Below are 17,219 nucleotides of genomic sequence, written 5' to 3'. Positions count from 1 at the left end.
ATGTAAGCTACCCAACTTTTTCTTGATGGGAAGCTGGAAGAAGAAAGCAGTGGGGCTCAGCGTGGCTGGGGTGCTGACAGTCTTTTAGGAAAGTGGCTTAAGAAGAATGCTGTCTAAAACTTCCTGATGTGCCACAGCCACTTCACAGAAGCTCCTGAGCAGTCTATCTGGAAGTTCTTATGTGGTTTGCCCTGGCACACTACCATGAGCTTCTCTCAGGGCTGCTGGCAACTGGTGATCACCCGTATACACTGGTGATTAGTGTGTACAGTTTGCTATTGTGAACGTAAATGACTCTAGGTTATTTTATATTCATCTGAGGTATGTGCAGGGCTTCCCTAGGTGGCTCAATGGTAAAGAATCTGCCTGCCAATGCTGCAGACACAGGTTCGATCCTTGGGTCAGGAAGTCCCCTGGAGAAGAAAATGGCAACCCACTCCAGTATTCTTGCCTGGGAAATCCCATGGACAGAGGAACCTGGTGGGCTACAGTCCATTGGGTTGCAAAGAGTTGAGCATGAGTTAGCAACTAAATAACAAGATATGTGGAACTTAGAACCTAGGTTATGTGATAGGGGATAGAGGGGGCCCCAGCATTCAAAGTAGAGGGTCACATCATCATGCTCATGCCAAAGAGTCATCAGGTGCTTCTAGAACATGTGAGAACTGTGCCTTATAAGCATTACAGCAGTAATCAAACCCCTGGTAGCTACCTGGTGCTGAACAGCAGGCTAGGAAAGAGTGCAGTGATGCACAGGATCCTTAAACTGTAGTAGAGACCATGTTATAATGGTCACTGACAGAGTTATTTTGAGTCCTTTTGTTGTTGTTTAGTCACTCAGTTGTATCCGACTCTTTGTGACTCCATGGACTGCAGCACACCAGGTTCCCTGTCCTTCACTATCTCCTGGAGTTTGCGCAAATTCGTGTCCATTGAGTCAGTGATGCCATCCAACCATCTCCTCCTCTGTCACTTCCTTCTCCTCCTGCCCTCAGTTTTTTCCAGCATCAGGGTCTTTTCCAATGAGTCAGCTGTTCACATTAGGTAGCCAGGGTATTGGAGCTTCAGCTTTAGCATCTCTCCTTCCAGTGAATATTCAGGGTTGATTTCCTTTAGGATTGATTGGTTTGATCTCCTTGTTGCTGTTGAAGGGACTCTCAAGAGTATTCTCCAACACCACAGTTGAAAAGCATCAATTCTTCAGCACTCAGCCTTCTTTATGGTCCAACTCTCACACTGTACATCGCTACTGGAAAAACCATAGCTTTGACTAGACTGACTTTTGATGGCAAAGTGATGTCTCTGCTTTTTAAGATGCTGTCTAGGTTTGTCATAGTTTTTCTTTGAAGGAGCAAGCATCTTTTAATTTCAGGGCTGCAGTGATTTTGGAGCCCAAGAAAATGAAATCTGTCACTGTTTCCACATTTTTCCCCATCTATTTGCCATGAAGAGATAGGACCAGCTGCCATGATCTTTGTTTTTTGATGTTGATTTCAAGCCAGCTTTTTCACTCTCCTCTTTCACCTTCACCAAGATGTGCCTTAGGTCTTCTTTGCTTTCTGCCATTAGTGTGCTATCATCTGCATATCTGAAGTTGATATTTCTCCCGGCAAACTTGATTCCAGCTTGAGCTTCATCCAACCTGGAATTTCACATAATATACTCTGCATATAAGTTAAATAAGCAGGGTGACAATATATAGCCTTGATGTACTCCTTTCCCAATTTTGAACCAGTCCACTGTTTCATATCTGGTTCTAACTGTTGCTTCTTGACATGCATACAGGTTTCTCAGGAGGCAGGTTAGGTGGTTTGGTAGTCCCATCTTGTTCAGAATTCTCCACAGTTTGTTGTGATCCACACAGTCAAAGGCTTTAGCATAGTCAATGAAGCAGTGGTAGACTTTTTTTTTAATTCCCTTGCTTTTTCTATGATCCAGCAGATGTTGGCAATTTGATCTCTGGTTCCTCTGCCTTTTCTAAATCCAGCTTGTATAGCTGGAAGATCTTGGTTCATGTACTGTTGAAGCCTAGCTTGAAGGATTTTGAGTATTACCTTGTTAGCATGTGAAATGAGTACAACTGTATGCTAGTTTGACCATTGTTTGGCATTGCCTTTTTTGGGATTGAAATGAAAACTGACCTTTTCCAGTCCTGTGGCCACTGCTGAATTTTCCAAATTTACTGGCATAGAATGCAGCACTTTCACAGCATCATCTTTTAGGATTAGAAATAGCTCAGCTGTGATCCCATCACCTCCCTAGTTTTATCTGATGCTGGGAGGGATTGGGGGCAGGAGGAGAAGGGGACGACAGAGGATGAGATGGCTGGATGGCATCACCGACTTGATGGACATGAGTTTGAGTGAACTCCAGGAGTTGGTGATGGACAGGGAGGCCTGGCGTGCTGTGATTCATGGGGTCACAAAGAGTCGGACACGACTGAGTGACTGAACTGAACTGAATGCTTCTTAAGGAGAAGGCAATGGCACCCCACTCCAGTACTCTTGCCTGGAGAATCCCAGGGACGGGGGAGCCTGGTGAGCTGCCATCTATCGGGTCGCACAGAGTCGGACACAACTGAAGTGACCTAGCAGCAGCAGCAGCAGCAATACTTCTTAAGGCCCACTTGACTTCACATTCAGGATGTCTGGCTTTAGGTGAGTGACCACATGATTGTGGTTATCTGGGTCATTAAGACCTTTTTTGTACAGATCATCTGTGTATTCTTGACACCTCTTCTTAATCTCTTCTACTTCTGTTAGTTCAGATCAGTCGCTCAGTCATGTCTGACTCTTTGCAACCCCATGAATCGCAGCATGCCAGGCCTCTCTGTCCATCACCAACTCCCAGAGTTTACCCAAACTCAAGTCCATCGAGTCGGTGATGCCATCCAGCCATCTCATCCTCTGTCGTCCCCTTCTCCTCATGCCCCCTAATCCCTCCCAGCATCAGGGTCTTTTCCAATGAGTCAACTCCTTGCATGAGGTGGCCAAAGGATTGGAGTTTCAGCTTCAGCATCAATCCTTCCAATGAACACCCAGGGCTGATCTCCTTTAGGATGGACTGGTTGGATCTCCTTGCAGTCCAAGGGACTCTCGAGTCTTCTCCAACACCACAGTTCAAAAGCATCAATTCTTTGGCGCTCAGCCTTCTTCACACTCCAACTCTCACATCCATACATGACCACAGGAAAAACCATATCCTTGACTAGATGGACCTTTGTTGGCAAAGTAATGTCTCTGCTTTTGAATATGCTGTCTAGGTTGGTCATAACTTTTCTTCCAAGGAGTAAGCATCTTTTAATTTCATGGCTGCAGTCACCATCTGCAGTGATTTTGGAGCCCCAAAAAATAAAGTCTGACACTGTTTCCACTGTTTCCCCATCTATTTCCCATGAAGTGATGGGACTAGAGGCCATGATCTTGAGCTTTAAGCCAACTTTTTCACTCTCCTCTTTCACTTTCATCAAGAGGCTTTTTAGTTCCTCTTCACTTTCTGCCATAAGGGTGGTGTCATCTGCATATCTGAGATTATTGATATTTCTCCTGGCAATCTTGATTCCAGCTTGTGCTTCTTCCAGTCCAGCGTTTCTCATGATGTACTCTGCATATAAGTTAAATAAGCAGGGTGACAATATACAGCCTTGACGAACCAGTCTGTTGTTCCATGTCCAGTTCTAACTGTTGCTTCCTGACCTGTATATAGGTTTCTCAGGAGGCAAGTCAGGTGGTCTGGTACTCCCATCTCTTTCAGAATTTTCCACAGTTTATTGTGACCCACACAGTCAAAAGCTTTGGCATAGTCAGGAAAGCAGAAATAGATGTTTTTCTGGAACTCTCTATTAAGTCCTTGCCATTTCTTTCATTATAGTGTCCATCTTTGCATGAAATATTCTCTTGGTATCTCTAATTTTCTCGAGGAAATCTTTGGTCTTTCCCATTCTGTTGTTTTCTTCTATTTCTGTGCATTGTTCACTTAAGAAAGCTTTCTTATCTCCTTGCTATTCTCTGGAACTCTGCATTCAGTTGGGTTTATCTTTCCCTTTGTCCTTTGCCTTTCACTTCTTTTCTCAGCTATTTGTAAGGCTTCCTCAGACAAACACTTTGCCTTCTTGCATTTATTTTTCTTGGGGATGGTTTTAGTCATCATTTCCTGTACAATGATATGAACCTCTACCCTTAGTTCTTCAAGCACTCTGTCTACCAGATTTAGTCCCTTGAACTATTCATCACTTCTATTATGTAATCATAAGGGAGTTTATTTAGGTCATACCTGAATAGCTTAGTGGTTTACTCTACTTTCTTCAATTTGAACCTAAATTTTGCAAATAAGAGTTCATGATCTGAGCCACAGTTAGCTCCTGGTCTTGTTTTTGCTGATTGTATAGAGCTTCTCCATCTTTGGCTGTAAAGAATATAATCAATCTGATGTCAATATTGACTGTCTGGTGATGTCCATGTGTAGAGTCATCTCTTGTGTTGTTGGATGAGGGTGTTTTTTATGACCAGTGTGTTCTGTTGGCAGAACTCTTGTTAACCTTTGCCTTGCTTCATTTTGTACTCCAAGGCCAAACTTGCCTGTTACTCCAGATATCTTTTGACTTTCTACTTTTTGCATTCCAGTCCCCTATGATGAAAAGGACATCTTTTTTGGTGTTTGTTCTAAGAGGTCGTATAGGTCTTCATAGAATGGTTCAACTTCTTCAGCATTAGTGATTGGGAGATAGACTTGGATTACACTGAGGTTGAATGATTTGCCTTGGAAACAAATGGAGATCATTCTGTCTTTTTTGCGATTGCTCCCAAGTACTGCAGTTCAGACTCTTCTGTTGACTGTGAGGGCTACTCCTTTACTTCTAAGGGATTCTTGCCCACAATAGTAGATATATAATGGTCATCTGAATCAAATTCACCCATTCCCATCCATTTTAGTTCACTGATTCCTAAAGTGTCAATATTGACTCTTGCCATCTCCTGCTTGACCATGTCCAATTTACCTTGATTCATGGACCTAACATTCCAGGTTCCTATGCAATATTGTTCTTTACAGCATCGGACTATAGTTTCACCACCAGACACAACCACAACTGGGCACTGTTTCCGCTTTGGCTCAGCCTCTTCATTTTTTCTGGAGCTATTTCTCTGCCCTTCCCCAGGAGCATATTGGACATCTACTGATCTGGGGGGCTCATCTTTCAGTGTTCTGCCTTTTTGCCTTTTAATTCTTTCAGAAACCTTACCTAAAATTCTAGTGTTTGGAAGTGTGCTGTGTACAAAGAAAGTTGAACAATAACTGCTTATCTAAATCAGTACTTTTCACACTGTGACCAGTTTGAAAAATGAAGCAGCAAACAAAGAGAATATCAGAATATATTACATGTAGAAAAGATAAGTATTCTATCATGAAACATTTATTTGTTTATAAATATATATATATATAGTCATCATGTAATATGGACTTCCTGCTGCTACTGCTGCTGCTAAGTCGCTTCAGTCGTGTCCGACTCTGTGCGACCTCATAGACGGCAGCCCACCAGGCTCCCCCGTCCCTGGGATTCTCCAGGCAAGAACACTGGAGTGGGTTGCCATTTTCTTCTCCAATGCATGAAAGTGAAAAGTGAAAGTGAAGTCACTCAGTCATGTCCAACTCTCCACGACCCCCTGGACTGCAGCCTACCAGGCTCCTCTGTCCATGGGATTTCAAGGCAAGAGTACTGGAGTGGGTTGCCATTGCCTTCTCCGATGGACTTCCTAGGTCACAGAAAAAAAAAAAAAGTTTGAAAATCATAGAACTAAGGTTTTCTTGGGTTAGCCTCTGCTGTTCATTGCAATACGAGTTCCAAATTTAACACCTAGCAAAATATGACCATTTTATGCATTGAGTTGCTGTATTTACTTTGCAACTTGAGACTGCTTTTCTCTTATCTGTAGTTATTTGGCCACTTTTGTTATCTTGCCTAACCCAATTTACAATTAATAGGGTACAAGTGTAGATTAACTAATTATACGTTGAGCCTCAAGAAGAGTAATATAGTCTCAGTGTTAGATTAAGAAAACCCCAGATACCAAAACAGTGACTTGGCTAAAATCATCAAACCCAGCCAAAGTCCTGGACAGAGAGAAAGACTGAAGGTTGCCTGGGCAGCCATCACTCCTAAGCTGCTTTAGAAAAAGAGCATAAAAAAAGAGAATTCATTTTTAACGAAAGTTTAGTACTCAGAACATCTGCAGAAGAGTGAGCAGGAAGTAGATCTAGGAATTCAAGAGCACTCAGAGTCTCACAGACAGCTTTAGTTTGGAAATAGCCCAACAGGAAGCCCTTTCAAGGCATCAAACACCATCTGGATTCTCCTCCTTTCAAGGCCTTGATTATCAAATGGGTGGGGAGAGTCAGGTTTGCTTACAGGGGTCTCCATGGAGAGCTTTGCTGAATTGTTTGTGTCTGCCCAGAACTTATCTCAGAGTTGCATAGCTGTCCAGTTGGCTGGGGGAGAGGACGGGAAGGTACAAACTGGGATTCCAGACCTATCTTATTCTGGGTGGTGACACCAACACCAGTAGTGCCAAAGTACACACAGTGTGCTTAGAGTGTACCCAAAATATTCAGGGTAGGAAATTTGATGTAAGCACCAAGGAAGTATTTGATGGTAGGATTTTAGTGGGCCTTATGAAAGAAGTTTGCAAATTATGCAAGCAGCAATATTTGTGGTCACTTTAGGACTTAGTGGTTACCACTTAAGAAGTCTGTCTCAGCCTCAGACCTAGGAAGTGGCAGAGCCAACCTTCTGACTGGCAGGCCAGTGCATTTTCCTGAAGTCCTTCTCATGGGTTCCAGTGTAAACAGAGAGAAATGCAGTGGCAGGTCGGTGCAGAAACCTCAGTAGCCATTTGTCTTCCAACTTGGGTTGGATATACTTTCACGATATTCACAGAATTGAAAGTGCTGTTGGATTAAGAAACAAATCAAGGTTGTAATTTTGCATTTTTTTAACAAGTGCTTTTCTGCATTATACCTGGATTCACTAGGGATTCTAATATTCCTTAGGATTCTCAAAGTCTTCCACTTTTCACTTTTATTGGGGAGAGCATAAGGTGGCAGGGGGAGGGAGGTGTTATCTTTTCAAAGAAGTTTGTCCAGGCTGCTCTGAAATGAGCAAAGTTGATTTTCAGTCAAATTCAACTGTGCTACTTTCCCAAAAGATTTCCTAACTTCTTTTATATTTGTCAACCACTGAAGAAATAATTAACATTTTTAATGTGCAGATAAGGAAATAATCTATTCATACTTGTTTATTCTGAGAAATTGTGATCTGTCTTTTGGATATAAAGTTAGATGTAACATTAGGGATAAATTGAAGTAAGAACTCAATTCAGTCTAGGGGTTTTTTTTAGGAAGATCGCTATCTTTTATTATTTTTTTTGCCACGCCACACACGATGCATGATCTTAGTTCCCTGACCAGGGATCCAACCCCAGGTCCCCTGCAGTGGAGGCATAGAGTCTTAACCACTTGGACTGCTAGGGAAGTCCTCAAGATTATATTTTTTTTAAATTAAGAAACTATCATACACTTAAAATTTTTTCTATAAAGAACTACTCCCGTAAAAAAGCCTTGTTGTAATTAGAGATGACTCAGGATGAGTTTAACTCATGCCATCAAAAATTAAACTTCATTCAGTAGGATCACATTTCTAAATAATTGCTGTAATTTTAATTTTTCTGATGCAGATGAAGAACTAGCATTGAATGGGAGTTTTGACCAAGACCTAAAAAACTATCACAAACTCCACTGGGAAACAGAATTCAGACCGGTGGCACAGCAGCTTCTAAACCGAATTAAGAATCATCACACCTTCCTGGAACCTCTGCCTATTCCTTCTTTCTAACATGATGCAGATTAACAACAGAAACAGGAAGTCAGGTCTCCATCATTCTTAAGAAGTGGTAACAAGCATGAACTTTTTTCTTCAATATTAACAAATATTCAAAGTTTTTCAGGTACTTATTTTAGTGAGTAGTCTTAGTGTATTAAAAGAAATAAGCATTTCTTCTTGTCAGGTATTGTGGAAAAATGAATATACATGTTGTGCTTCCTATTATGAGAAATTTAAGATGAAAATATAGTCATGGTACTTCTAAGTAAATGACTTTTTATTCTATTTTCTATTGAATAATTTAGTTCTAGTCTTAAAATCCTGATGTCACAATTCTAGAATTTAATTGCTTGTCAGTTCAGTCAATGAACTGTGCAGTGAAGATGGATTTTATGTACAGAAAGAATGGTGGTCAACACTATTAGGAATACATTACTACATAAGCATCTGCACTAATTCTTACAGCTTTTAATAATAATCTTCTGGTTAGGTACCACTATTTTCTCTGGTTGTCATATTGAGAGGAGTGGGAAGCAGAAAAATTTAGAGAAGACTGCTTTGGGCCATCTACTCTTTATTAAATAAGTAAAATAGATGAAAAAGAGAGTATTTTCCCTTTTTATTTTTATTTGAAATAAACTGAGTAGATCAGACAATTGTACTTATAACTCTCTGTGACTATAGAGGTGATCTAATATACTAGAAGTATATGGCAGATCTCAGTTTGAATCCTAGTTCTCCCCTGCCTAGGTTTTGGGCAACTAACTTAATATTTTTAGCTTAAGTGTACAATGTAATCATGTAGTTTAGGAACAAACAAACAAAAATGGGCAAATTGTCCAGTATGCTGACTGATGTGTAGTAGGTACTCAATAAATTATGATTTTCCACCCTTTGTAGGATAAGATTGGTCTTTGAATAAATGATCAACACCAAAGAAATTGAGATAACCATTGCTATCCTATATTAGCCAAGGAAAGATTCAGAATAAAAGTAGATTTGATACTCTGCTCTGTAGGGTTAGAGATGAACCATTAATAACATAAAAACTCAAAAACTCATTTCTTACCCTAACAAGATACCAAGACTAATGAGATAAAGGCAGGCTTTTTAAGAGACTAGATAGACTCTTATAAGTCTATTAGAAAAACCCTAAATTTCCAGAAACAGACTTTCCAAGGGCTCCTCTAGTTTGGGGCTGGCTCATCCCAGGTTGGGGCTCAGCAAAACCATCTAGAGACACTCACTCTGTCACCCATGAATATATGCTAGGAGATTCACTCCAACAGTTGAAATCTTTTTTTTTTTTTAATTTATTTGGCTGCACTGGGCCAAATAAATTAGTTGTGGCATGTGGGATCCAGCTCCCCTATCAGGGATCAAACAAACCCGTGTCCCCTGCCTTGGGAGTGTGGAGTCCTAACCACTGGACCACCTGGGAAGTCCCTGGAAACATTTTTTAAAAGTCTGACAGGCTAATCTCTCAAAAACATTTGAAGATCTAAGTATTTTTACCATAGCAGGCTATATATTCTACTTTCAGTGAAAAAACTCTCTTCCCCCTAAAAGAGCCCCCTCAGTATTTATAATTAATATAATAACTCATAGTAGAATACCATTATATTTGTTCTCCATATTAAACTCCTCTCCCTCAGACTCATGTGCAAGCTGGACCACGTACAACTATCTTAGTTCATTTCAGTTGCTCACTTGTGTCTGACTCTTTGAAACCCCATGGACTGTAGCAACCAGACTTCCCTGTCCATCGTCAACTCCCAGAGCTTGCTCAAACTCATGTCCATTGAGTCGGTGACACCATCCAACCATCTCATCCCCTGTCGTCCCCTTCTCCTCTGCCTTCAGTCTTCCCCAGAATCAGGGTTTTTTCCAATGAATCAGATCTTTGCATCAGGTGGCCAAAGTATTGGAGTTTCAGTTTCAGCATCAGTCCTTGCAGTGAATATTCAGGACTGATTTCCTTTAGGATTGACTGGTTTGATCTCCTTGCTGTCCAAGGGATTCTCAAGAGTCTTCTCTAACACCAAAAACCATAGCTTTGACTAGACGGACCTTTGTTGGCAGAGAAATATCTCTGTTTTTTAATATGCTGTCTAGGTTGGTCATAACTTTTCTTCCAAGGAGCAAGCGTCTTTTAATTTCATGGCTGCAGTCACCATCTGCAGTGAATTTGGAGCCCAAGAAAATAAAGTCTCCCACTGTTTCCATTGTTTCCCAATCTATTTGCCATGAAGTGATGGGACCAGATGCCATGATCTTAGTGTTTTGAATGTTGAGTTTTAAGCCCGCTTTTTCACTCTCTTTAGTTCTTCTTTGCTTTCTGCCATAAGGGTGGTGTCATCTGCGTATCTGAGGTTATTGATATTTCTCAATATCTTGATTGAGATCTTGATTCAATCTTGATTCCAGCTTGTGTTTCTTCCAGTCCAGCGTTTCTCATGATGTACTCTGCATATAAGTTAAATAAGCAGGGTGACAATATACAGCCTTGATGTACTCCTTTCTGGATTTGGAACCAGTCTGTTGTTCCATGTCCAGTTCTAACTGTTGCTTCTTGACCTGTCTACAGATTTCTCAGGAGGCAGGTCACGTGGTTTGGTATTCCCATCTCTTGAAGAATTTTTAAAGTTTGTTGTGATCCACACAAAGGCCTTGGTGTAGTCAAAAAAGCAGAAGTAGATGTTTTCCTGGAACTCTCTTGCTTTTTTGATGATCCAATGGATTTTGGCAATTTGATCTCTGGCTCCTCTGCCTATTTGCCTACCTTATTATTGGAACTATCTGCCTACCTTAAAAATTACAGTGAGAAAATTTACCATCTTAACCATTTTTAAATGTTTCAGTGGTGTTAAGCTTACTCATATTTGTCTGCAAGGTTCTTCCTTTGCAGAACTTTTTCTGCAGAATTTTTTCATCTTGCAAAACTGAAACTCTGTACCCATTAAACAACTCCTTCTTTCCTCCTCTTTCCAGCCCCTAGCAACCACCATCCTACGTTGTTTCCATGAATTTGATTTGATTAGTTTAGATCCCTCATACAGCATTTGTCGTTTTGTGACTGGTTTATTTTGCTTAGCATAATGTCTTCAAAGTTCATCCGTGTTGTGGTGTGTGATGGGATTTCCTTCCTTTTAAGGCTCAATAATATTTTCTTGTATGTTTATATCATATTTTTTCATCTGTTAACTCATCAGGACGTTCGGGTTGCTTCTATCTCATGGCTATTGTGAATAATGTGACTGTGAACATGGGTGTATAAATACCTCTTCAAGATCCTGCTTTCGGTTCTTTTTGATGTATACCCAGAAATGGAATTACTGGATGATATAGTAGTTCTACTGTTAATTTTTTGAGGTATGTCTGTGTTTTCTGCAGAGGCTATATCACTTCACATCACCAACAGTGGACAAGGGTTCCCTTTACATCTTCTGCAGCACTTGTTACTTTCTGTTGTTGTTGTTTTGGTAGCAGCCATTCTAGTGATTGTGAAACGGTATCTCACGGTGGTTTTGCTTTGCATTTCTCTAATAAGTAATGGTATTGAGTATCTTCACATTTTTATTGGCCATCTATAATATATCATCTTTGGAGAAATGCCTATTGAAGCCATTTGCCATTTCAAATTTTTTTATTTTTATATTTTAAAATTAAAAAAATTTATTTTAATGTAGTTGGTTTTATAATGTGTTAGTTTCAGGTGTTTAGCAAAGTGATTTGGATATACAGACATACATTTTTTAGATGCATTTCTGTTATAGGTTTTATAAGATATTGAGTATAGTTCCCTATACTATACATAGGTCTTTGTTGATTATCTATTGGGGTGACCAAAAGGTTCATTCGGATTTCTCCGTAAGATGCTGTGGAAAAATCCAAATGAACCTTTTGGCCAACCCAATATTTTATATATAGTAGTGTGTATATGTTAATCCCGAAGTCCTAATTTATCCCTCTTCCACCCCATTTTCCCCTTTGGCAACCATAAGTTTGCTTTCCATATCTCTGACTCTGTTTGTAAATAATTTCATTTCTATGCTTTTATTTTAGACTCTTTCCACATATAATAAGTGATATCATTATCTTTGTCTGACTTACTTCACTTTAGTATGGTAATCTCTAGATCCATCCATGTTGCTGCAAATGGTATTATTTCATTTTTTTTATGACTTGGTAATATCCCATTGTGTACATTTTACCACACCTTTTTTATCCATTCATCTGTCAGTGAACACTTAGGTTGATTCCATGTCTTTGCTATTTTAAGTAGTGCTGCTATAAACATTGGGGTGCATGTATCTTTTCAAATTATAGCTTTCTCTGAACATGTAACCAGGAGTGGGATTGCTGGACCATATGATAATTCTATTTTTTGTTTTTTAAGGAACATTCATATTGTTCTCCATAGTGGCTGTACCAATTAACATTCCCACCAACAGTGTGGGAGGGCTCCCTTTTCTCCACATAGTCTCCATTTACCGTTTGATCACTTTTTGATGATGGCCATTCTGATTGGAGTGAGGTGATACCTCACTTTAGTTTTGATTTCAACTGCTCTAATAATTAGTGATGTTGAGCATCTTTTCATATGCCTGTTGGCCATCTGTATATCTTCTTTGGAGAAGTGTCCATTTAAGGCTTCTAAATAGATTGAACTGTTTATTTTATTTATTTATTTTTTATTGCAAGATAATTGCTTTACAGAATTTTGCTGTCTTCTTCAAACCTCAACATGAATCAGCTATAGGTTTACATATATCCCCTCCCCTTTGAAACTCCCTCCCGTCTCCCTCCCCATCTCACACCTTTAGGTTGATACAGAGCGATATTTGAGTTTCCTGAGCCATTAAGCTGTGAGAGTTGTTCGTATATTTTGGAAATTAATCTCTTGTTGTCACATCATTTGCAAATATTTTTTCCCATTCCATAGGTTAACTTTTTGTTTTGTTTGTAATTTCCTTTGCTCTGCAAAAGTTTTTATTTTTTATTTATTTATTATTATTATTTTTAATTTATTTTTTATTTTACTTTACAATTCTGTATTGGTTTTGCCATACATTGACATGAATCCACCACGGGTGTCCCATTTGTTTGTTTATTTCCATTACTGTAGGAGAGGGATTAAAAAAATATTGCTGCAATTTTCCTCTAGGAGTTTTATAGTATCCAGTCTTACATTTAGGTCTGACATTACATCTTTAATCCATTTTGAGTTTATTTTTGTCTGTAGTGTTAAGAAATGTTAAAAAAAATTTTTTTTACATGTAGCTGTCCAATTTCCACAGCACCACTTGTTGAAGAGACTGTCTCTTCTCTATTGTATATTCTTGCTTCCTTTGTTGTATGTTAATTGACTATAGATGTTAGCATTTATTTCTGGGCTTTCTATTCTGTTCCATTGGTCTGTGTGTCTGTTTTTGTGCCAGTACCATAGTGCTTTGATTAATGTAGCTTTGTAATACAGTTTAAAGTCAGAGAGTGTGATTTCTCCAGCTCCATTTTTCTTTCTCAGGATTGCTTTGGTTATTGGAGTCTTTTGTGTTTCCACAGAAGTTAAAAAAATTTTTGTTCTAGTTCTGTGAAAAACGCTGTTGGTAATTTGAAAGGGATTGCATTGAATCTATAGATTGTCTTGGTTAGTATGGTCATTCTATAATATTGATTCTTCCAACCCAAGAATATGGTATATCTTTCCATCTGTGTCATCTTCAACTTCTTTCATTAGCATCTTACTGTTTATGGAGTACAGGTATGGTATTGGGTTGGCCAAAAAGCTCATTTGGGTTTTTCCATAAGAGGTTACAGAGAAATCAAAAGCTTTACAGACAAGCAAAAACTTAAAGAATTCAGCATGACCAAACCAGCTTTATGACAAATTCTAAAGGAACTTCTTTAAATAGAAGAGGTTACATCAAGGGACCTCCCTGGTGATCCAGTGGCTAAGACTCTGCACTCCCAATGGCCGGGAACCTGGGTTCAATCCCTGGTCAGGGAACTAGATCCCACATGCTGCAACTAAGAGTTCACATGCTGCAACTGAAGATCCTGCATGCTGCAACTAAGATCCAGTGCGGCCAAATAATATTTAAGACCACATCTAAAATCAAGAAAATTATGAAACAGAAAAGTTCACAAGTAGAGGCAAACATAGTAAAGGTAGAAAGTCAACAGACAAAGAAGTTAAGGAAACAGTTCCATATACTATCACATCAAAAAGAATAATGTACCTAGGAATAAACCTATCTAAGGAGCCAAAAGACCTATATTCTGAAAACTCTAAGATATCTATTTTTTAATCAAGCTTTTTTTTTTGTGGTAGTCACTGATTTAAAGGAGTTATTTATATATTTTGGATATTAAGACTTTATCAGGTACATGATTAACAAATATTTTCTCCCATTTTGTAGGTTACTTTTTTTTTTTTTTTTTTTTACTATTGATCATGCCTTTTGGGCTTCCCTGATAGCTCAGTTGGTAAAGAATCTGCCTGCAGTGCAGGGGACCCGGTTCGATTCCTGGGTCGGGAAGATCCCCTGGAGAAGGGACAGGCTACCCACTCCAGCATTCTTGGGCTTCCCTTGTGACTCAGCTGGTAAAGAATCCACTTGCAATGCAGGAGACCTGGTTCAGTCCCCGGTTTGGGAAGATCCCCTGGAGAAGGGAAAGGCTACCCACTCCAGTATTCTGGCCTGGAGAATCCCATGGACTGTATAGTCTGTGGGGTCGCAAAGAGTCGCACATGACTGAGTGACTTTCACTTTCATGCCATTTGATGCACAGAAGTAAATTTGATGTAGTTCTATTTGTCTATTTTTTTCTTTTGCCTTTTGGTATTATGTCCAATAAATCATTGCCAAATCCAGCATCCTGAAGCTATACTGCCTATCTTTTCTTCTAGGAGCTTTATAGTTTTAGTTCTTACACTTAGGTCTTTAATCCAGTTAAGTTTTGTATATGTTTCTAAAATAAAGGTCTAACGTCATTCTTCTGCATGTGAATATCTAGTTTTCCCAGACAGTTCTTCTCATCGAATAGTCCTGGCATCCTTATTGAAGATCATGAAGGCTTATTTCTAGGTGTATGTCTATGCAAGTACCATACTGTTTTGATAATGTAGCTTTGGAAAATGTTTTGAAATTAGGACATTGTGAGACTTATGACTCTCTTCTTATTCAGGATTGTTTTGGCTATTTTGAGTCTTTTGAGACCTCGTGAATTTTTGGATGGATTTTTCTATTTCTGCAGGAGGAAAAGGCATTGAATTTGTAGATTGCTTTAGGTAGTATTGACATCTTAATAATATGAATGAAGAATTCCAGTCTATGAACACAGGATGTCTTTCATTTGTGTCTTCTTTATTTTCTTATAGTTATGTTTTGTAGTTTTCATTCTCAAGTCTTTCAACTCCTTTGGTTAAATTTATTTCTAAGTATTTTATTCTTTTTGATGCTACCGTTGCCTTAGTTTTCTTACTTGATTGCTGTTAGTATATAAAAATGCAACTGATTTTTCTGTGTTGACTTTTATAGTTCCAACAGGATTTTTTTGCTTTTGTATTTTGGTGTGGAATCTTTGGAGTTTTCTAATATGAGGCCATGTTATTTGCATACAGATATAATTTTACATTTCCTTTCTAATTTGGATTTTTTTCTTTTTCTTGTCTAATTGCTTAGGTAGGACTTCTGGTATACTATGAGTGGTGAGAGTTGATATTTTTCTCTTGTTCCTGATCTTAGAGGAAACAGTTTATCTTTCACAGAGTATGATATTAGCTATGTGCTTTTCACATATGGCCTTTATTACACTGAGATGGTTTCCTTCTACTTCTGGTTTGTTGAGTATTTTTTTTTTATCATGAAAAGGCTACTGAATTATGCCAAGTAATTTTTCTACATCAACTGATATGATCATGTGTTTGTTTTCTCACCCTTCATTCTGTTATTGTAGTATATTACACTGATCAATTTTTATAAATGGAATATATATTCAGGAATATATCCCTCTTCATTTTTTTTTTTAAAGTATTTTATTGATTTATTTACTTTTGGCTTCACTGGGTCTTAGTTGCAGCATGTGGGATCTTAGTTCTCCAACCAGGGATCAAACCCACATCCCCTGCATTGGAAGGCAGATTCTTTAACCACTGAACTGCCAGGGAAGTCCCCCACTTCATTTTTTAAATGTGCTGTTGAGTTTTCTTTACTAGAATTAAGGATTTTTGCAACAATATTCATCATAGATATTGGTCTGTAGTTTTCTTGCAGTCGCTTTGGCTTTGTTATCAGGATAATGCTGACCTCATAGAATAAGTTTAGAAACGTTCCCTTGTCTTCAATTTTTTTTGATGAATTTGGTGTTGACTTTTCTTTAAATGTTTAGTATAATTCAGTGAAACCATTTGGTCCTGGGCTTTGTTTTAATTACTGATTACAGTCTCCTTACTAGTTATAGTTCTTTTCAGATTTTCTATTTCTTCATGATTCCTTCTTGGTAGGCTGTGTGTTTCTAAGTTATCCAATTTGTTGATGTACGGTGTATAGTATTCTCTATTTTTTTTTTAAATATTGATTGGGAATGTCTCATTTTTCATTTCTGATTTTTTTTTCTTAATGCAGTTAAAGGTTTGTCAATTTTGTTGATCTTTTCAAACAACTCTTAATTTTGTTGTATTTTTTCTATTGTGCTTTTTATTTATCTCTGCTTTGATCTTTCTTTACCTTCTGCTAGCTCTGGGTTTGGACTGTTCTGTCTAGTTCCTTGACAAGTGAAGTTACAATGTTGATTTGAGATTGTCTTTGCTTTTATAGTCTAAGAGTTTATAGCTGTAAACTTCCCTCTTAGCACAGCATCTATAAATATTGGTGTGTTGTGTTTTTATCTCAAGATATATTCTAAGTCCATTTGTAATTTCTTCTTTGCAGTGGCCTTTTAAGAGTATGCTGTTTCATTTCTACATACTTGTGGACTCTCCAGCTTTTCTTTCTGCAATTGATTGTTAGGTTCATTCTATTATGATCAGAAAAGATACTTTGTATGACTTCAGTCTTTTAAAATTTGTTAAGGCTTGTTTTATGGCTTAGTATGCGGCAATCCTGGAGAATGTTCCATGTGCCCTTGAGAAGACTGTATATCCTATTGTTGGAATTTTCTGCATATGTCTGATAGATTCAACTAGTCTGTAGTGTTCAAGTCCTCTTTTTCCTTATTTATGTTGGTTCTATTCATTTTTGGAAGTATTTTAAAAGATACTTATTTGGGTGCATTGGGTCTTAGTTGCGGATGCAGGATCTTTGTTATGTCATGTGGGCTCTCTAGTTGTGGTGCATGGGCT

The 17,219-nt window shown here is 38.5% G+C and overlaps 1 protein-coding gene across 4 annotated transcripts in view; it reads left to right on the top strand.

Moving 5' to 3' along the window:
- Positions 1 to 17,219, top strand: part of ARMC2 (armadillo repeat containing 2) — a 209,483-nt gene that overhangs the window by 114,746 nt on the left and 77,518 nt on the right. For 3 of the 4 annotated variants that reach the window (XM_040238544.1, XM_040238543.1, XM_040238545.1), the window contains exon 18: positions 7,728 to 8,768. The exons of the other annotated variant lie outside the window; for it this stretch is intronic. In XM_040238544.1, the coding sequence (XP_040094478.1) occupies positions 7,728 to 7,885 (158 nt within the window). In that variant the 3' untranslated portion in view covers positions 7,886 to 8,768. Of the gene's footprint in view, positions 1 to 7,727; positions 8,769 to 17,219 lie in introns of those variants that run through there. 4 annotated transcript variants of the gene reach the window in all.

This window comes from Oryx dammah, unplaced genomic scaffold, assembly GCF_014754425.2.
Source record: "Oryx dammah isolate SB20612 unplaced genomic scaffold, SCBI_Odam_1.1 HiC_scaffold_4, whole genome shotgun sequence".
Lineage (NCBI taxonomy): Eukaryota > Metazoa > Chordata > Mammalia > Artiodactyla > Bovidae > Oryx > Oryx dammah.
Note: the sequence above shows the minus strand (reverse complement) of the source record. Positions and strands in the feature narration are given on the sequence as shown.